This window comes from Vanessa atalanta, chromosome 28 (assembly GCF_905147765.1).
Source record: "Vanessa atalanta chromosome 28, ilVanAtal1.2, whole genome shotgun sequence".
Lineage (NCBI taxonomy): Eukaryota > Metazoa > Arthropoda > Insecta > Lepidoptera > Nymphalidae > Vanessa > Vanessa atalanta.
Genome location: NC_061898.1, coordinates 29288 through 51034, shown reverse-complemented (window position 1 = coordinate 51034; position 21747 = coordinate 29288). Strand labels below are relative to the sequence as shown.

The 21747-nt window shown below is 44.8% G+C and overlaps 1 protein-coding gene across 1 annotated transcript in view; it reads left to right on the top strand.

Annotated features, from left to right (window-relative positions):
- Positions 1 to 20308, top strand: part of LOC125074853 — a 61081-nt gene extending 40773 nt beyond the window's left edge. Inside the window, exons 12-26 of the mRNA XM_047686309.1 lie at positions 970 to 1082; positions 4381 to 4449; positions 7479 to 7561; positions 9326 to 9467; positions 10807 to 10876; positions 11786 to 11972; positions 12591 to 12734; positions 18277 to 18396; positions 18565 to 18669; positions 18810 to 18878; positions 18965 to 19126; positions 19207 to 19296; positions 19546 to 19747; positions 19831 to 19943; positions 20147 to 20308. Coding sequence (XP_047542265.1) covers positions 970 to 1082; positions 4381 to 4449; positions 7479 to 7561; positions 9326 to 9467; positions 10807 to 10876; positions 11786 to 11972; positions 12591 to 12734; positions 18277 to 18396; positions 18565 to 18669; positions 18810 to 18878; positions 18965 to 19126; positions 19207 to 19296; positions 19546 to 19747; positions 19831 to 19943; positions 20147 to 20209 — 1732 coding nt within the window. The 3' untranslated portion in view covers positions 20210 to 20308. The remainder of the gene's footprint in view (positions 1 to 969; positions 1083 to 4380; positions 4450 to 7478; positions 7562 to 9325; positions 9468 to 10806; positions 10877 to 11785; positions 11973 to 12590; positions 12735 to 18276; positions 18397 to 18564; positions 18670 to 18809; positions 18879 to 18964; positions 19127 to 19206; positions 19297 to 19545; positions 19748 to 19830; positions 19944 to 20146) is intronic.
- Positions 20309 to 21747: the final 1439 nt, after the last annotated feature.

The following is a 21747-nucleotide window of genomic DNA, read 5'->3' as shown; positions in this document are numbered from 1 at the left end:
TTTAGACATGTCCACACGAGATGCGATTTGCAGATGTTAATGTCGATTCGAAGAGTTTCGATGAGCCTTACGCAATCAGCCGTATGAAGGTTGTACGTCGAAGGTTACGAAAGTGAACTGCCATGTCGGCAAATTGCTAAAGTTAATGTTTGATACGATGACCGGTGAGTGGTTGGCCGGGACACTTCACCTCTTGTAAATGATGTTAATAATGTTTATTCGTGATCGCGTCCCCCTAACTTGCTATCTTTTTCTTTCGTCTATCTTGAGCCTTAAGGCCTGGAAGAGAGCGCTATTCGAGCCATGAGTCCGCCTCTTGTGTTTTTCTGTTTCTTACTGTGTCATCTGTATAGTATTTATATTCTATTGGAATGACAGTGTATATAAACTACACCATATATCCACATATTCCATATTTTAACATGTTTATCGCAATGTAAGCTTATTTAGAGGGGTAAATAAGACTATTAGCAATTCCTTAAAAACTCTAGCGTGTTACTATATTATTTTTAGAAAAAGGAAAAAAAATAACTATTTACAAATCCATAATAAATATAATTTCGTTACTATAAGAATTATTGTATAACAGAAAAGTAGATACATTTTTCACCTTGTGAATGTAGTTCAATGGTTAAGCCACGTGTTTTGATTGAGGTGTAGAGTTTGTGAAGTTAGGCCTTGTAGAGTTAAAGCGTGTAGAGTTGGACACTTGGCTCTACATGAGATCCGATAACTTGTTGACAGTGCGAGTCATATGGTCTTATTTTGGCACCATTTTACATGACCAGAACCCGGCAGAAACATTTTCTGGACTGGGCGACTGTTTAAGATTTCACCCGACGATATGTGTATTCAGTGTCACGTAAATCGGTGTACAATAAAGAGTATCTGTATGTCGGCCTGTACCGAATATCTTACAATGTTTTATCGACTGGTATGTCTTTATAATGTTTCTGTCGTTTGTTACAGTGATGGCAGCAGCGCTGGTAGCCCGAAGGAGGCGTGCGTGGCGCAGTCGCCGCCGCCCGCACCAGCCAAGCGCCATCCGCACCACCACCACGAGCAGAGACGGTTGAGCGTCGGTTAGTAACGATTGTTTTTGGTATATGTGTTAGTTTAGTGTCTTAACTGAGAGTCATATAAAAGGAGCCGCCGGGTCGAAATATAAAATGAAATTACTCGTTTAATTAATGAACAAATGGCCCCTGAAGTATAGCAATCAATGTAAGAATATGTAAATGTTTAAATCAAGACTTAGAAAGAGTACCTACTGAGTACTTCGCCGGTTTTTCCTTTCGGTAGAATCTAAACCATGAACCGGCGTACCCCGTGTTAATAGCATCTTGTAGTATTATACAATTGCCCTTGAATGAAGCGTATTTTGATTTTCTGTACCAAGTACCTACTCGGTCGTGAGCATGGACAGCATACAGGCGTGTGTGATTTTAATTTAAAGCCGGAAAACCGCGTGGCTCGGCTGATATGTATGTATGCCACAGTGTAATTGTAAAAGTCGTGTTTCACTTGTGACGTACAGTGAAATGGAGTTTTGTATGTCCGTATATAACGAGCTAGTCCCCGCGACTAGCTAGCCCCATAATTTATATGTCCATGTCACACCCTGGTCTCAATTTACGTCTATGTGATGTTCATTACGAGAGGTTCAGATATCTATGGCGTATTCAAAAAACTGTGTTCGATTCGCTTACATTAATTTTAAATGTTGATAAAGAGTAATTACTGCTTTGTTGCCGGTTTCTTTTCGGCAGAATCCACATTCCGAACCGAAAGCTTTACTTGATATGCATACATAGTTTTGTTAAATGACGATTTAAGAGTGCTTGTAAAAGCCTACTTGAATAAAGTAGATTTTGATTTTGATGTTGACTCGACTTCGACGGTCGCATTTTATCGAAAAACTGATAGCATCTTCGTAGTCTTCAGAAGTCCTCGTAGACTTTATTCTTTATTTTAGATACGTTTTCTATCACCCAGTTATTACGTCAACCTCATCGGAAAACATAGTATAACAAAACATATTTAAGATAAAAATAACACAATAATAGTAAAATATATTTCCAACTATAATATATATAGTGGGGAATAATTGGACAGCGCGATTCGGGAAGGTGACATTTTCAATCAGCGCCATCTATCGCTACCGGGTTGCTACATACGCGACTATACCAACGTCTATTTATATATGTACTTTAATATTAGGATATTTTAGTAGTAAAGGGTTCTTGCTAACTGGTCTGAGCCAGTCCTAATAAGGACTTCGAGGTTACCCCTTTACCCGGGCAGTTCACCAGTCAGGTCAAGGCCTTGTAGATCTAGTGGTGGTTTTCTAATATTGGATACGTAGTCTGCTTCTCCACTATAAGCCTGAAACCTGGTTAAATTTAATAACTATTAGTTTATTAAAGTTTTGGATTATTAAGATTTCGAGTTTTATCTGAAACGCGGAAACGATGAAGGCTGTCCAGTGTTAATGGACCGGTATGGCACAGAATCGGATTCAACTCCGTGTGACGTTAGATCCTCTGTTAATAACTTATGTTGATATTGAGTCGAGGTAATGTTTTGAATGATTAAATTAAGAAAACCAGTTGGACATCATCTTGTTCTATAATGTCTATGTTTTATTTTTATTTCAATAAAATAATTAATAAAAATATAATTGCTGTTTGGTAGCCTTTAGGTTTCCTAGTCAGATACAGTTTATTATAAGTGGTATTTCTGTTATGACTCTGAGTGTGCTGTATGTTTTAATGTGCGTGTTTTGTGTGTGTCTGGTAGCTTTACTTTACTTTTGATTCATTTCTGTAAAATAGCGATGGTGAGGCAGAATGTCGAAAAAGTGCTCGTTAAAGCCTACTTGAATTAAGTGTATTTAGATTTTTGATTTTGTTACATGAACAGTGGATAGCGCCTCAGTCTCGTCGTGGCTGAAATTAAGATATAGTTATGTATTAAACAGGCGTTTGAGCAATTATAATACAAATGTTCGTGTAAAAGCTACAAACTAATATCAAACATTAATTCGCCTTCCCTAAGTCGCTGGCCCACGTGCCTGCAATTACACCGGCTCACTTAACATTCGAACCGGAACCCAGCAATAGTCTCCTCCAGTTTATCGCTCGTTGCTCGCCTGTCGCGTCACCGGCTGCCGCTGACGAGTGCTCGTTTAGATAAAAGACAAATTAGTTCATTTGAGGTTCTGCGTTCACGTTACATAAATGTGAACGATGTTTTCCTTTACCGACGTATCGCTGCCTAAACCTACCCATCATAATATATTCTACTGCCAGACAGCAATACTAGTAGTAGTAGTATTCCGCATTGAAGGGTGAGTGAGCCAGTGTAACTACAGGCACAAGGAACATAACATCATAGTGGCGCATTGGTGATGTAAGGAATTGTTAATATTTCGTTTGTTCGGCGCTATTGTCTACGGGCGATGGTGACCGCTTACCATCAGATGGCCCATATGCTCGTACGCCCACGTATATCATCAGAAAAGAGACTACGATTCTTGTAAATTCGTCAACGTGGTGACGCCGTATCTCTGAGTGGGGTGAAAGTCAACATAAACTGTGAGTAATGCCGTCGATACAATGTGTGTGCGGTAACACGGACGGACAGAAATAGGCCGTTATCAGTCCGCGGGCGGCGCTGTGACATCGTTTAGTGCTATCGTAGGTACGAAGGAAACACGACGTCCTTTGTGTACTTTTATATTGTCACACTCGCCGTTTTAAATATGCCACTAAGGTATTTGAAATATTTCGAAAATAAATGTTAATTGTTTTAGTAATTTAATAAAGTAGACTCCAACCATCGCTTTTAAACGCATAAGCGCTTCAGAATGCTTAAGAACCGGCAAGAAACATTAGTTAATCGTATGTTCAAAGATAATAACATATAATTACATTTATATATCTTGTACGGTAGTGTACGAATACAACCTCTGCACCCCTAGGGCGTCTCACGCCGTGACCGTACCAGGTGAATAAAGCGAGGTGTGGGGCGCCCAGTCCCCTATCGATAATATGTGTTAAAACATAAAATTGATATTAAATGTTCCCTTTGAATTAAACGGTGTTCATATCTCAACACACACAAAATCCCCCCCCCCCATCCCCGACTACAAAATTAACTGCTTTGGTATTGTAAATATGAATATCCTTTTTAAGTATTCAATTTAAGTGTACGCGTAGAAGAAATATAGTTTTTTTTCTATAAGTCGTTTGTATACGAGTATAATATATTTTTAATTTCTTTCATTACTAGCGCTCACAGTAAACAGTTAAATAAATAAATGATAGATACATTTAGTATACTATGATTGTATAATTGAGGTTCTCGTGTTTCACCCAGGCGGAGGAGCGGGAGGCTCGCGTCGCGCCGAGCGTCGCACCGCGGGCCCCTCCGAGCGCCGCCGAACAGGTACCCGCTGTGAATCAATCGTAGCGTCCCAGTCGAGACATTCGGGGAGAACTTACTCGATACCCGATGTAGAACTCGATCGAGAAATGTAGGGAATTTTCATAAGGATTCCAGTGAAACAAATATCAAATCGGAAAAATATATTTCTAAGAACAACGAATGCCTTATTTTAAAATCTTGTCTCGACTGATCTATACTCTGTACACTAATATTATAAATGCGACGGTAACTCGTCTGTCTGTCTGTTACGCTTTCTCTTATAACCCGATGAACCGATTTTGATGTACATAGTTTGTTATGAAGCAATTTCAAAGATTGGTGTCAGAAAAAAGTTACAAAATCCTAAGTAATGTTAGTAATACCGATCCAAACTTATGTTATTAATGCCTCAACTGATCTGAATTAATTTGCACAAAGTTATCAAGGGTTCAAAAAAGGGTGAAGGGCACCTTATGTCCAACCCGCCTCATTCTCGAGTGAAGTCGCGGGCGTTAAACTAGTCGTTTATACATTTAACGAGCTAATTATTATATTTAACCGAATCGAAACTGGAGCAAGAACCAGTGAGTTGGTCATGCTCAGCAGAGAAGGAGAGCACGCGAGTAACAACGACCGGAGTTCTAACCCGGTAACCTCGGGATCTGCAGCCGTATAACGCACCGCAAGACCGACGGGGCAGTCAAAATGATCATCACATTACGACCCAGTAGTTCGTCGCTGTCTATTAATCTCGTAATGTAAATCACGACTCAAAGACGCTTTTGCGGCTGAGGTCACGTTGCGAAATCGCATCGCGCGGTCGCTCTTAACGCGCCTTAAGTGATGTACCCAGTATGAAACTACATTTTCATATTCGCTAAGTCCACATCGCGCAGACACACGGCGACTGTTCTCATCACTAGTCGTGGGCAATGAGAATTTCTAATTTGCTAAATGTAAGAAGTCCACAGTCCACGTGACAGACGTCTTCGTATGTTTTTTCAGTATATATAAATTGGCGCGACGCTCTCGCGCCGAACGCTCGGCATGCGATGCCTCGCGCCGCAGATATAATCTGTGCAGAAACGATCGCACGTCATATTTCAATAATTGATGTAAAATTTATTAAAATCAACTTGAGTATTTAATGGGTCACTTAATCGTAACGTCACCATAGGCATTTGCACCGTAGGAACTGTTTACTTGGTGGGAGGGCTTTGAGCACACCCGTCTGGGTATGTTTGCACCAAACCCTATCCTTTATGTATAAGAAGAACATTAATTGCCATCAACCTCAAATGTTTTCTCGCTCTGTAAAGAGAAGGCTTTGGTGTGCAAGTTTTAAGTGCCCAGCGACCTTGTCTGTACTCCTGACAACGCATTTGCAAAACTTCATAATAATTGATCGAGTTGTTAACACGTGACAACGTAACAAACATACGAACACATTTCGTATTTATGATACTAGTTTGGATAAGTATTTCATCCAACCACCAAGCGCAAAGTAACAGACAGATTCACCATGAGCACGGACGAGACGCGTGTGGAGAATACGAAGATATATTGAAAAATTTGGGTGCGATTACGTGTCCTCGTGAGAAACTCTAACACTTCGGCATTATTGAAAATTGTTTTTAATTGCACGCAGATAATTAATCATAATAAAACGATGATCATTATTTATTATTTTCTCATCGCTGCTGTGCACTCGTTCACAATTTTTATTTGTTTAAAGTAAACATTGGGGGCACAGCGAGGAACTTCACTGAGAAGTTTTTATGTCCTGTGCGCGCGCATCATATAGATGCACTCATCATTTTTTCTTAGCGCGCCAAAAGTAGTATAACTTCAAAAAGCAGTTTATTTAAAAAGAGATATAGTCAGCAAAACAGCGAGTCGTCGCATTGTAAGAGGAGCCATTCCATGCGAAAACGTCACACAGCAGCCCAGCTCAGCGTGCGGAGCGTCACGTTACGCAAGAGGGGAAAGCTGCTCCCACAGCGCACCATGGACGCGCGATAAACGCGATAAACGAGTCGATTTTGAACCACGGCCGAATGGATGAACTTGATCTATCATTGAGGCATACAATCCGACATTTTGATGTTCCATTTTATTTTCTCCTTACAATTATAAATTATTTATACAAATTCTAATCGGTTAGTTTTGGAGTCGGTTTTTAGATTTTCTTTTATTTTAGAATCCTTCTTTTTTTGTTTTTGAAATTAATTTTAGTCTAGAGGATGATGAATGAGGTTGTAAAAAAATAATTAGATTATATAAATATGCGAACTGATGATAGATTTTTAGATACACTAGTTTTCGCCCGCGGCTCTGGTCGATTGTCGCCAGGGGCGGGGGAGGTTCAAGAGTTGGGGATGAAAAGTAACCAATGACCTATTCGAGACTATAATCTATTTTTTTGCCAAATTTTAATTCAGACTCGTTCCGCCGTTCTGACGTGATTGACTAACGAATAATTATCTAAGAAAATTTTCGCATTTATAATATTAGTTATAAGAACTACTTCATACAACCTGAATTTTGTAAAAAGTATACAAAAAGTATACTGACTTTATATGTCAGGCAGGAGACAGTGTCTGTAACACACTGTGGTCGCTAATGACCATTTGATTCGGTTTATTCGTCAGCTAATTGCTAACTTGTCGCGGCAATTAATTTTTAATAAATTAATTGTCACGACATATAAACTTAATTTTAATCAATCTTTATCAAAATACTCTTTTTCCAAGTAAATCTTTGTGTCATGATGTACAGAATTCAATTGAATGTAAATTTCCATCGGGTCTTCGACCGGGGAAGATTAATTCTAGCGAGAAGAGACGCCAACAAGACTCAGTAGTTACTTTTTTTTTCTAAAAAAAAATATATCATAATATATATATATATATATATATATATATATATATATATATCTCTGGTAGTTTTATATGGCGATTGGTAATAATTTATTCGATTAAAATTTACTTCGTATCATAAAATAAAATGTGTTCTGATTTTTTTCTTCACAAAATGTTCTCGTTTCCCAGAAATGCGTGTGAGTCCGGGCGCGGGCGCGGGGCCCTCCGCCGAGTCGCCTCACCTGCATCACGCGACGCCTCATCACCATATGGTACGTTGGGCATTTTTATGATTCACTTTTTTGTTCAACACTGGATGAAAACTCGGCTTCGCTCGGGTAAAATAAATGAAACTAAACAAATATACTAATTACCATTCTGAACGCACCATAAATGTCAAACATGGCCCGTTGAACAGTCATGTCATTGAATTTTATGGATTTAATATCAGCATCTGGTGAGATGAGAAAGGTCTTTATTAAAATCATGTCTAAATTATTCAGTCGGAATGATGTACTCATTAGTGTAACTAATTAGAGTAAATTAAAATTAATATTTAATTAATGTTGTCTCCTAATTAGCCGTAACCCGATCCTACTCTACGATATACACGAACACGCTACACATATGTTTAGAAATACCGTGAAATGACATTGTTTAGGAGTTGAATCTATGTTATTGCTCGACGGGGTCCATAAAGTCCTCAAATATTATGAAATGCAATATATAATTGAGTATTAACTCGAACTCTGATGTTAATTGTCAAATGACAGAAAAAAGGCGTTTAGACACGGCAAGTGGCGGCAGGCGGCCACCACATAATGAAACCACACACACCACATAATTTAATTCCTGCTTCCATTTTCCTTCATAAATCTATGCGCTCAGGCTCTCGGTGTCAATCGCACACGAAGAAATTTAACAACTCTATTCTTTATTACGCCAATAAATATAATTCTCTGCTTGCTTACGTGTTCCACTCCTGAGTTCCTTCAAAGGAGACGTAAAGGCCGCGACGAGGGCGGCTAGTGCAGTTCATTCTTCCTGACTGTACTGGTCGGCTTTGGTTTTGGACTCTAAAGCCACTTACCATTGGGCGGAGTGGATGCGTTTGCCTTCCCAGAACATATAAAAAAAATATTGTTGTCTCTTTGATATAGACAAGGCTCCGCACATTTCTGGACTTGGTTAAATCTAATGTGTTTATTTCACGTCGATACTGTTACTCGCATCTGTTATATTTGCAAAACATTGAGGTATCATCCTCCACATCGAGCTGAGCGTCATCAATTGTGTTTGCATCACAAATGACCGCAATATTAAATGATAGTTGGAAATAATTATTATTTCAAATATTATCTTGTATTAACTCTCGTTCGTTTAATTTATTTATTTTTATCTTTCTTTATTATTTTTATTACAGCTGTATCCTTCAGTGGAGAGTATGACGTTCCGCAGATAAATATTTTTAATATTTTAAGTAATTACATTAAAAAAATATATTGTGCGTGTTGCCAGTGACGAACACTTAATCTAAACAGTGAAAATGAAGGAGATGTTAGTATCAGCGACGTGACGTTATTGTGTAACGCTGCACGAATCGGAATTAATTGTATTCTGTTTAGTTTAGAGAGAAATGTGTGCTAATGTATGCAACACGACCGGTAATAATAGAATGTTGTGCAATAATTGTGTTATGGCCTCGTAGGATGTTATATACATATATACTCGCAATAGAATTATGTTTATTCATACTTGAAATAAATTAATATGTGTGTTTGAAAAAAAATGGGAGTTCCACATGGGTCTATACCGGGTCAACAATTGTTCCTGATACACATTGTTGACGATTTCTTTCAGCACGTTGGAAGAAATAATTGTTGATTTAAATGTTGTTTTTGTGTTATTCTGTTCATGGTGTGTGAACCAATAAAATTGAATTTAATCGTTGCTTCCTGCAGCCTACGTTAGTCCGCCTGTAAAACAAAACATATGTATAAATTTCATAACAGCGTTACTTGTGTAATATATTGCAGGACACAAACCCCCTAGAAGGTACCGCCCCAATCGTGGAGTCGGTGGTCAGTGGCGCCGGCTCCTCGGACGGTGAGCTATCCAGCAAGCCCGGCGACAGTCCCACGAGGAAGAGGAGGAGGATCTCCAGGCATTTGTCTTCCGGTACGTGCACCTTTTTTTATCCTAATTTGAAACATAAGGTTTTGCAGTCTAGTTAATTCATTGCACCATGCCTAGATTTGTATGAGTGTGCAGTAATACCAACGCTTGAGAGTTTTAATTACTAATTAATGTTTATTTTGTCTTTTCAGAGGTCTTAAGTGTCCTAGGTTAGGTTCAACCTTGTTAATAAGTATAAAAAGTTGATACTTGCCAAGAATAGTATTTGATCGTTTCGATATATTAATATACGTTGTAATAATGTTCCGCCCGTCCATTGTAAGCAGGTCATTATCGTTATCAGAATATTATACATCGGCAGTAGTTGTTCGCGCGTTGAATTTTAATATCGCCATTAACATCTCGACGCGTGCTGACGAATATATCAATACGTCAATAAGAGCCAGCCAGTGCACTAGTTACTAAACTAGGCTTTTATGAGCACTTGAAATCATCGTGTAGCAGGACAGGCAGATGGGTAGTGACGACGGTAGTGGTCACCACCGCCCATAGACATAATTGAATGTAAAACAAAGAACCGGTAACAGTCCCAGCAATGACTGGTTGCCTCAAACGAATAACACAGTAAACTATATGTATGTAAAGTAAATGTTGTATGTCTTGTATGGATGTCGACGAATTCGAACTCGACGCGTTTCTATCAGCTGGCTATTCCCGTATCGTGTGATACGCGTCACCTGTTAAATCTTTTAACATAACATTTAAATTTAATAGTCAAAGTTAAAAATAACCGCGGAATATTTCCTCGCGATGTTATCGTTCAGCGTTCGACGCTGACGTGATGATGGACCACTTGTTCTGCTCACTGGGCTGTCACGACTCACTGCGGCAAATCTGCTGGTGTACATTATACTTATCAATTGTAATGTAGTTGTGATCGGTTGTACTTTATAAAAGTTGATGAACTGCGGTGTATCGAGCGGCGGGGTGGGACGACTATTGGTGTCAAAGAGTTGTTATTATTAGATATTATAGAACCTCTACTAGATCTACAAGGCCTTGACCCCTGATTGCTGATCTGCCCGGGTAACCTCGAAGCCCGTATCTGAACTGACTCAGACCACTTAGCAATGTTACGACCCGGTAGCGGTACGTGGCGCTGATTGAAAAATGTGCCATTCCTGATTCGCGCTGTTCATATATCCGCTGCTGGGGATATATTGTGTTTAATTTAAACTGCAGCTGTGAGCACTGGAAAGCAATTCTCTAGATATATTCATCGTTTGGTGCCCCGATGTTACTTCGGCGTGAACATATTTAAATATATAATTATATGTGAGTCAAGTGAGCCATTGATGACCTGTTGGTGTTACCCTTGCAGGCGAGAGCAACGTGTCGGTGGCGGCGCCGCCCGTCGAGAGGCGGACGCCCCGGCACCACTACCAGCCCCCGTGAGTATTCCATATTAGAATTCTCGTTTTTTACAAGTATACAAGTATTGCGGTTAATATTTAGTCATCTCTCAATATTGCTTCTAATTCGAGGGATAGCTAAGCGGCAGACACGACTTTCCCTCGTTCGATTTAATGTCAACTCTGGGATAACAGGACGTGGTGCTCGTTCGGCTTGAAAAGATAAAGCGCCTAGTTTATTTATAATATGAAAATAATTATGATCGGTGAGTAAGAAATACTTTTAAACATAAAAGTGGTTGCAATGTATTTTTTGTTTTCGTTTGAATCGCTCGCGTTGAATATTCATGAAGGAATCTCAATCGCGGGCGCCGAGCGGCTCTTTCGCTTTCGTACGGCCGCTTGACTGTGACGCGTGACGGACACGACCCGACTTGCCGCAGCCGAGACACTCGCTGTTCGAGCTCTCACTAACAGACTAACTGCGCCGAACTGTCCGTCTGTACGCTTGGATCTTTTCAATCTCTAATATAGTAGAGGAAAGCCGAGAATTTCAACTTTCCTAGCTTGAAAAAACAAGAGTGTTTCTTCTTAAGTTAGTTTCTCAGTCTCAAAATTGTCAATACTCGTGTGAAGCCAGCGCGTGTAGCCAGTACTGTTTGGGTAACGAAATATTGGTTCTGATTGTGGTTCCTACCGAGAGGAACCGGCAATCTCAGTGTGTCTATATCTATGTCGGAATGTTAATACGTGAACATAAAACTTAGTACACCTTTTCACGACAATAACGCGGACGGAGGAATATGAAATTTGGTACCGTTAAAGTTTACATAATTTGGTCGAAAGGTGACCACTTACTATCAGGTGGGTCGTCATATTACCACTACCTAGAGGCTTTGTCTCACAAGCGTGGTGGTGTCGTCAGCTTACCACTGCGTGTGATTCCAGCCGTCGCGTCCGCTACTTGAGCGGCAACGGCGCGGGCGTGTGGCACGAGCGCCTGCTGGACCAGCACCCGGCGCACCCGACGCACCCGGCGCACCCTCACCCCGCGCACCCCGCGCACCCGGCGCACCCCGCGCACCTGCCGCACGCGCACGCGCACCACACGCCGCTGCTGCTGGATATCAATCAGGTCAGTCCACGTCACTCTTGCGAGCACATAACGCCCTGGTACTCGTTCGACATCTCCACTACGTATAATTTCACTGAGAGACATTTATTTTAAAAGCATTAAAGACCTTCTCGGTTATGTGATCCTGATATTTATTATCTGTACGGACTTCCTTTTTCAGTACGGTTATATGATTTTGGAAAACACAAATGTGTCGAGCAAAACTGCGACTCGTATGGATCTATCCACTCGCGAAGACGCGCCCCTCCACGATTAATTTTTGAATTAATATATCTTTGCTCCTTGTACTCTCAGCCGTCTCACGCACACTAAGACGTATTTTAAGCACGAGCCTCATTCGCTCGTACCAATACAGTCGATAATAGTTGAACGTGAGGGGCGCGGCTTCGTGCCTGAAGACGTATATTCCTTCAGGGGATCATAGTCTTCTTCATGATCTGCGTATGAAATAGAAGTCTAATCGGTAAAATCTCTTTCGCTGTACTGGCGTCCTGCTACACGAGTAAATGTCAGTCTACGAGTCCCACTGCTGAGCAAATGTTAGACAAGTGTCCTTCGGTTATTCAAGACTCGAGTTCCAATCTCGAAGTAGGTCGATGAGTTCACAATGCCCCGCAGATGTCGCTCCGCGGCGCCCGGCTCAGCGCGCTGGGCGGCGGCGTGGGCTGGCCGCACCACGCGCACGCGCACCACGCGCACCACGCGCACCACGCGCACCACCCGCCGCCGCACGCGCACCGCGACCACCCCACGCGGACGCAGGTACGTCGTCGCTCGCGCGACCTCCGTCGCCGCGCCGAAATAAACCGCGATATTTAACTGTAGAGACAAAGTATTGAGAGTCCTCTGAAGTAAGCCTTCGGCAGTTCCGCGTTCGTGCTTGTGATACATGTGATAAAACCTTTGAACTATTGCAGGAAATTACGACTTTTCATTTTTATTTGCGATTATTGGAAACACACACATCTTATGTTACTTTAACGCCCTACTGCCGGCGACCGCCGGCGCCGCTGTAAATGTTAATTTTATATACAACGACGTATGATATAAGTCCACGATCTATTCAAACATTACATCACACTTGAACTGTAGTAAGATTAAATCCGTCATATGAAAATAGTTGACACTAAAGACGTCCTCGGAGCGAGGCGCTCCGAGGCGCGGCCAGTTTGGTTTCAATTATTTTGTTGATATGGATTCTCTGTTTAGTCTGTAAGTTCGATGTGGTTATGTTAATTAAGGAAACCAAAATTTAATATTTACACCACTATGTATAATTTTATCTTGTAATTTCGATATGCTGAGAAAATACATCCTGTACACGTCCTGTCGCCGCTATAGTTTGTTATCAAAATTTTATCGTAATCGTTCGATTCAGCGATCGCGTCGAGTCCGGTGACGCTACAGATGTAAGTTTCCGAACATATCATGTCTGATTTTGGTCTACAAGTGTGCGACTAATGTTTCCGTGTCAATCTGGGCATAGCATAAACCGACGAAGAATTGTTCTCTGGAATCAAAACTTCGGGATTGTGTTGTAGGGCTGTCGGTGATGTCGATAAAGCATTAAACAGGACCTGGGCATCGGAGAACATTGCGCGACTCGCATTTTTTATATTTGTCGAGGAACGAAACGACGTTCCTGTTCGGTAAATAACGCTCGGAACGGACTGAGCGCAGTGTGCTCGTGCTATGTTCTTCGATACGAAGTCGCGCGAAACGTAGAACGCAATCGAAAACGCATACTCCTCGTCTAATTTCGTGCGAGCCGATCACGGCGACGCTCCATCCGAAATTATCTCGCGATCAAATGGCGTCGACTCCCGCGCGAGTTGCGTTTTACGGTTCGCGCGTCGCGCGTCGCGCGTCGCGAGTCGATCGCCGAGGTACAAGCGTGGCGCTGCAGGTGGCGGGCGTGGCTGCGGGCGAGCTGTGGCCGGCCGTGCTGCCCGCGCTGCCGCACGCTCACTTACGCTATCAGGTACAGACAACGCGCCCCCCTTCCCTCACCACACACACACACACACATATCACAGCATAGGACACCCCTCGATGACCTCGCGCTTATCTCGTTCCGTCGTTAGTGACTTACGCTTACCGATTTCACCAACTTCGATGGGCATAGGATTCCACTTTCCGATCTCACTCTAGCTTACGTTTCTTACGTTGCCAAATTTGATCAATTCTCAACTCTTCAGCAGTAATATTCCTCTTAACTTTTTAAAATTTTTTTAAAAGTGATCGATCAATAAGTTTTCTTTGGTTCCGAATGCTTCCCAAATAGTTTACGATGAATACCCGAACACTCTACTTCTTGCGCAATTTCTAACAACATCCGGGGGTCACACCGAGCTAGTGACGCGTGCATGCAAGAACGTTGATTTGGAATCTCTAGAACCTTCCATGGCCCGATGTAGCTTGGTAGCCCATTCCTCACCTCACACTCGCGCCCGTCGCCCGACGCGCCGACCGGCGCCTCCCGCTCGGTCGGCGCGTCGGCGTTCGACGCCGAAGCGTGTTTTTGACTTTTTCTAAGTAAGAGATTTTAGATCAATGCACCGACTCACATCTGCACCGCTAATTCCTTACAATAGTCGTGGTTGGTCCGCTACGCTTCCCTGGCCTGTCGGGTTTCAGTTTTAGCGTCTGACGTTTAGATAGTGTCTAAAACTTTTTAACTTAGTGTATTGAGGTCTTTTGTAATTAATTTGTGCGCGGCTGGACCTGTGGCTTGTTGGACGTCTCGATGCTCGATTCCGTTCGCTCGACCATTTCGTGAGTTTCGACGCTTAATAAAGACCTTTCGATTGCTGCTTCTAACACGCTACGAGCTCACGACCTGGTCCCGCTCGCGATTTGGTTCCACCGTCGTCCCGGTTACAGCTTCAGGTGTCTGGTGCGTTGTGTTGCTTAGTTGACTGTCCAGGACGCCTGCCCCGGGAGGCCACTTTAGTGTTCCGGTGGCCGGTCCGGGTTTATGTTTGGGAGTCAATGCGCCTCGTGAGTTTACTGTACGCTTCTTTTTATAATCACTAATAATATTTCATCAACTCCGCATAACACAGGCGCTTTGAACGATATGGTTTTAAGTGCATTGAAATTTTGTGGCTAATGACTGACTTCCTTCTGTTATAGTTGTAATGTACAATACTTTATTCACGTATTCATGTAATCCACTCTCCACGCTGCGCTTGGCCGCGCGGTGGAGGCTGGATGGGCCGAGTCTCTGTAGTTGAGTAATGTCTAGACGTATGTTTCCTTGAGCTGCAATGTCCACGGCACGCGATGTAACGTTCTGCTGCCGAGGAGGGCGCCCCACACCCGAGCTTCCATTTGTACTTTAGTTTGTCAACTCGATGTCTCGACCTAGCCGAGTAATGTATCTGTACACACGTCTACTCTAGCACGGACTGATATGCATGCCCAGATTATATATACCGATACTGTGATCGATATTGGTGACTTGCGGTGAGGAGGGTACTCGTGTTAATCTTATGTGATAAATATGTAAATGTCGCTTGTATAATGTAAGCTTGCGGTTACAGCCGCGGTAGTCGTACGGCTCGCGACGAACGTCTGCCTCCGTTCGATTCACTTCCCATCCGCTACGAACGCGCGAACTTCGTCGCCGGCCGTACCTCGCATTCTAAGCTCGTTTTCTGTAAGAACTCTTTACAACTATTATGTACCGGACGCCGCACGAACGGCCGCTCGGTCCGCGCCGTGCGGCGTCCGACCTCTCGGAAGGTGAGATGGCGTGCGGGAGCGGGCTCACTAATGTAACCGGTAACCGGTAACCGGTAACCGGTACTCAGCGGCCACGTGCGCCGCGGTCCGAGACCTCGCTTCCCGCGTATCTATCTGCCGCCCACGGGGCTGCTGTACGGAACGTCCGATACGCTCGCTCGATGTCGTCTGCTCGGTTCCGCGACCTCGGAGTTGCCAAATATTTGGCGGTTCTGCCATTTCCTTTATGGAGCTGCTCGAGTTTTTATTTTCAACCGACACGAGCTTTCGGATCGACCTTGCCGCTTGCCGCTGGCGTTGCCACCTGGCGATTAGTGTGTAGATAGATACGCGGGCGAGCCTGCCGCGGACGGTTCGCGCTCGACTTCCTTCTCGGCGTCCGCTACTCTGAGCACCTGTCATGTTAGACATTTTTATATAAGCTTGGCTCGTGTGATTGTGGCCCGCGCATTGCAAACTAAACTCTATCGTGTTAGTGATTAAATACATTTTTATATATCCTTAATATGTAATTAGTTTTCAGTGCGAACGGTATTTTTTTATATATATATCTTTAAAGCAGGCAAATGGATTGTGTTTAACAGAGCGGCTGCTAGACGCAGTGTGACTTAGCGAGGTGGCGGTAGGCTGCATAGAGACGTGTGCATCACAGTTACCTTATATACCTTACTTTATGTAATACATAGACTCAGTGCACAATGCTTGGTGACATATAGGTACCACGCGCTTACTCGGAGCGTCATAGGCCGATGCGGACTAGATTCGACCAATCAGAGGCCATGATTCCGGGTGCCTCGATCCGATTGGTCGCCTCGGCCGATGACCTTTCGAGTCGGCGACGCCATTCTGTTGTCGATGTTTTATTCTGTTACACTTCCGAACTGACTCGTATTTTTTTCGTTTATTTTAAAATTAACACATTTTTTAAGAACTGTGCCAAAATCTGGCGCCAGTCACAGTAATGAATGCCATGGCGCCGGAGTTGGGTCACACAGCATGCTTCACTGAGCCCATTCCGTTCCGTTCTGTACATATCGTCTCGGCGAGTCACCACAAGCTACGAACGTTTTGATCTTTCACAACGAACGGACGATATGGCGACGAGATCGTGCTGTATTTTTCATTCGCTTTGTACAACTTCAAAATGTCTTTAGTGTTATGTGACATCGACCCTGAGCGCCGGGACGAGTTAGGAGTGGCGCTACTCGCTAACACAGATCGCGCATCTTCGCCAGTGTCGGTGCTGTGGCCGACGTGAATTCACTTAGTCCCGGTCGATTGCGACCTCCCAAATATTTTTTCCGTCGACTAACCCTCACGTTTGAATATTATGTATATTTTTATTATCCGTGTGTCGCATGCATCGGTTTCCCACTCGATTCCCTGTGAATGTGCTCCGTGTTCTTCGTGTACGGTAATTTTATTGGTCGTTGGAAGTTTTCGACCCGTGTGAATCGACGCCGATCGCGCCCGTCGGCCTCCCATTGGTCGACGGGCGCGGAATGGCGCGGTCTCACACGGGTCGACTCTTACGACGCCCTCGCCACACTTTATTTACCATTTTTGCCGCTAGCAACTCAAGCTTTGGTATTTTTGTAGATTGGTTAAAATTAAAATATGAAAATATTTGGCTGGTCGCTTTCATTATTAGACTTGGCTGTTTCCTACGATTCGCTCTTTTAATGTGAAAATTAATAACATATATTTATGGTTGTAACTCTACGACGTGTTGAGGGTGCGGTTATTAACACGGGCGCTAATTAATTCGTTATGTTAAGCTTAGCTGGGAGATTTTACCTCGTTCCGTTTCATTCACTTTCGCTTCCATTTATGTTTCTTTAATTTTATCAGCAGAGGTCGTTTTATTATTGTTATATTTAGTTTTTGTTTACTTTAAGTTCCATGATTATCAGTTTAAAGAAACATCTGTTATTATTTTCTTAACTTTCAACGTTTTGTCTCTGTTCATCGATTTGCTATGTATTCCCACTTGCTTGACAGTTTGTTTATTTAAATGAACGAGATGAATATCTTTGAAGCTTCGGTTAATCAACAAGCGCCCGCGGCTACTCTGTGTTCTGGTTTACGGTTTTTTGTCGACGGAATCGATTACATCACTCTCGTTACAATGTCTCAGACGTCTGTTGGCGTTCAGATCTCTTATAATATATTTAAAGTTGTAATTGACATCAAACGATACGAGCACGTGATGGAGTCGCTTCGATGCATACGGGCGGTCGTTGCAAAGATGCGATTTTTAAATGAATCATATATTTTTTTAACCGGCGGTGTTTTATTGCGACTTTAATTTAGATAACGTTGAAATTAATTTTCATAAAAAACATAACTCTTTGACCGTGACGGCGATCCTCGCCTGTATAACGAGTACATTTGAAATGACCAGTTTCTGAATGGTCGTCCTCTGTCGCGTTTGTCGTCCGCCGCTGTATAAGTCGCTATCGCGTCGTCGCAATGAACACCTTCGGTTCCGTCGCATCGCCCGCCGCGCCCGTGGGGGCCCGCGCGCGAGGCGACGTAACGCTCGTGGTTGCGGCAGATGGGAGGCGTGTACGCGCACGGGCTGCAGTACCACGGCAGCTTCGCGCCACCGCCACCCCCCCGGGGCCCCTTCGCGTCCCCGCCCCACCCGCACACCCACTACATTGCCAATTCTCAGGTAAGTCCTACGTCTAAACCTTACTACTTCTAATCTACCACATAAAATAATAATACCTACTTCATATTACTTTCATTGAGAAACGTCGAGAACTGTAAATAAAGTATAACCAAACGAAAACACACTCACCGAGTCCAATCCAAGCCCATTCAACACACACGTCCGCAGCGCGCGGAGGGCGGGCGGCTGGAGATGCTGAGCGGCGACGGCGCGCTGTCCCCGCTGCAGGCCGCGCCCGACCTGCACCACGCGCCGCTGCTGCTCGCCACCGAGGCGAGTACTGCTCCGCGCTGGGGCCGTCTTCACTTTTTAAGACGTTTAACTGATGAAAACGCATCAGGAATAAAAGCGGATCGAACGTCGATCCCCGCGGGGCCCCCGCGGTAGTGCTAAATGCTTCGAATCGTTTGCAGGCTCGCGGCGCGCCACTGGAGCTGATGGCGCCGCATCACGCTCGACATGCGCTGTCCCACCATCATCACGTAAGCCTTTACTCACCTTAGTGATTCATTTCACAGACATTTTAGGTACATTACATGAAATCATACATCTTTTACCCCATCAGCAGCGCCGCAGCGGCACCGGGGTCGGCGTGGGTGGCGGAGTGGGAGTGGGCGTGGGAGTGGGCGTGGTGGGCGCGGGCTCCCGTGCGGCGCGGCCGTACGTGCGCGCGGCGCCGCGCTGGGCCGCGCACCCGCACCCGCACACCGTGCACCACATACATGCGCAGGTGCGTTCGCTGCAAGCTGGCCTCTCCCGACGACGGCGATGCCGGTTAATGACTAATGGATACCATTTCCATGCGCGCAGGGCGGCGGCGGGCTGGTGTCGGCGGCGCTGCCGGCGCAGCTGCACGTGGCGTCGCCGCTGTCGCTTCCGCCGCCACCGCCGACTTACCAGGTGACCACTTCAAACAATCTGCGATGCAATCTGCGATTGTTTTGTCGCACTCAGGAGAAGAATTCGGGTCATCCCGCTCTTCTTACCGAACACAGAACTTTTTCAAAGATGCGCTAGCGATTATCTCTGATTCGTTTATTTTTTTAATTTACCGGAACGCAAACGGCGGCCGCGTTCCTCTGTCCGATTGTTTGCTTCTAGATAAACAAAGTGGAATTTAGATTTCATAAAAAGTGTTCCTTTTCGCAGGTGTTCCTCAACCTGCTGGCCATGTTCCCGCTGTCGCCGTACGCGGAGGCGCGCGACGAGGCCGGAGACTCGCCCGAGACGGAGAACTACGAGGCGCTGCTGTCGCTGGCGGAGCGCCTCGGCGAGGCCAAGCCGAGGGGCCTCGCGAGGCACGAGATCGACCTGCTGCCCTCCTACAAGTACTCCGAGCAAACGCACCAGGGTAAGGGCGCTGCGGCGTCGGGGCGGCCGGGCCGGGCCCGCGGGTGGCGCTGACGCTGACGCTGTGTGTCGGTCGCGTTGCAGGCGAGCAGACGTCGTGCGTGGTGTGCATGTGCGAGTTCGAGGCGCGCCAGACGCTGCGCGTGCTGCCGTGCGCGCACGAGTTCCACGCCAAGTGCGTCGACAAGTGGCTGCGGGTACGGCTGTGCTGACTATTATCTAGCTTACACTTGACCCCTGGGTCACCTGATGTTCTATGGATTTGGTGATTGCATTTATGAGCCGACTGGAGCGACGTCCCGCTCCAAGAATGTGCCAAAAGTGTAAAATATAGTGTCACCGTTCACACTACAAACATTGTCAGTTCACCTCGGAATACGTGTTCTGCTCTCCGTTTCAGTCAAACCGGACGTGTCCGATATGCAGAGGGAACGCGTCGGAGTACTTCAACAACTCGGAGTGACTCGGGCGCGACCGTCGCCCCCCCGGCGTCGGCGGGAAGCGCGCCGCCTCCCCCTGAGCGCCCCCCCCCCAGCCCGGCGGGGCGCCCCCCCTGACGGTCTCCACTTCGCCGACGGTCTCCCGAGCCGGCCACGGAGGCGACGATCCGATTGTACGATGTCCGTCAGCCGTGCGGTGTGCGTGAGCCGTTTCAGTCCGTATCGGCATCGACCTTACGAGCGCAAATTCCATAATTTAGTTTTTAGGGCGAAATAGACAATCGTCGAGAGCGTTGATAGTTTTAGTTTCTTGTGTAATGTCAAAGTTACCCGATGGCGCCCGAGGTGGGCTCCCGAGCGCGGAGGTCGGGCCGAACCTTCCCTCGTGCCTCGTTTCTGGTTGTCGTGTCGAGCGTCGCCGGTCGTCGTTTGCCAATCCGTGTTGTAATAGTTTTGTATAAAATGTTTACGTAAGAGATGGCCGACGGCGCGGTCACCGTGAACGGCATGCATTTTTATTGTTTCGCTTTTAAACTTCGGAGTGATTGAGTATTTTCTTAGCGGTACCTCGTTTAGTTCACCCGGAGCGTGTCCTGGGTGTGCAACGTAACCGATGAACTGCGGGAGAACCTGGCCCCCCCCGATCTTGATCCTTAAGGCGTAGAATTAAATCAAAAACTCTTTAGAATGGTTCAATCGCCTCCTCCAGGGCGGCCGAGGGGGTTCTCCCGCGACTATAAGCAATAATTGTCGCCGTGCAATAAGTGTTCGTATGTGCGTCTGTATATCTTAAATGCATAGGAACTTGTAAATAGTTAATGGTTTTCGCGATTGAGCTGAAGTTTGCTGTGTGCTTGAAGGGACCGCTCTCACTTGACCAAAATGTTGGATTGAATATTTTTGAGTCAGCGGTCACGCTGTGTGTGTGCGTGCGTGCGTGCGTGCGTGCGCGCGTGCGTGCGCGCGTGCGTGCGTTAGCGTTAGACGGTGTCGGGTCGCGCTCTTTAGTCGTAATATCATCACACGTTTTTTTTTATATTTTACTGAAATAAACTGTTTGATCAAAGGAATCTATCAATATGTTCGGTCGCTGAGGCGCGGCGTCCGCTCACAACGAATGTGCGTCTCGTTTCTCGTGTTGTTGCGTTTTATTACTAACTGTTTTAACTTGCACTATGTTACAGCTTCAGTTTAAATATATTTCATTCAGTCGCTCGGGTCGCACTGGACGCACGTGCCAAGTTTACCGTATCGGTAATATATGTGTGGTATAGATGGAAACAATTTTAAATCTACAGCAGTACAGGATTTGAATTCTACAAAAAAGTACCGATCACTTGTTAAATTGCAAATATCAATTTAATACTTTCGCGACCTCGACTACACTGACCTATACACGGACAGAAAAAAATATAAATCGTCATGGAAACGTCGGTCAAACTAATTCTATCGTGATCGCGGCTTAAGTCCGGTAGGTCTCGTTCGAGTGTGCTAGTTCGCCGTAAACAAGTAATTCGTATTATTGACCGGAACTGCAACATAGTGCGAGTCAGTCGCGGTG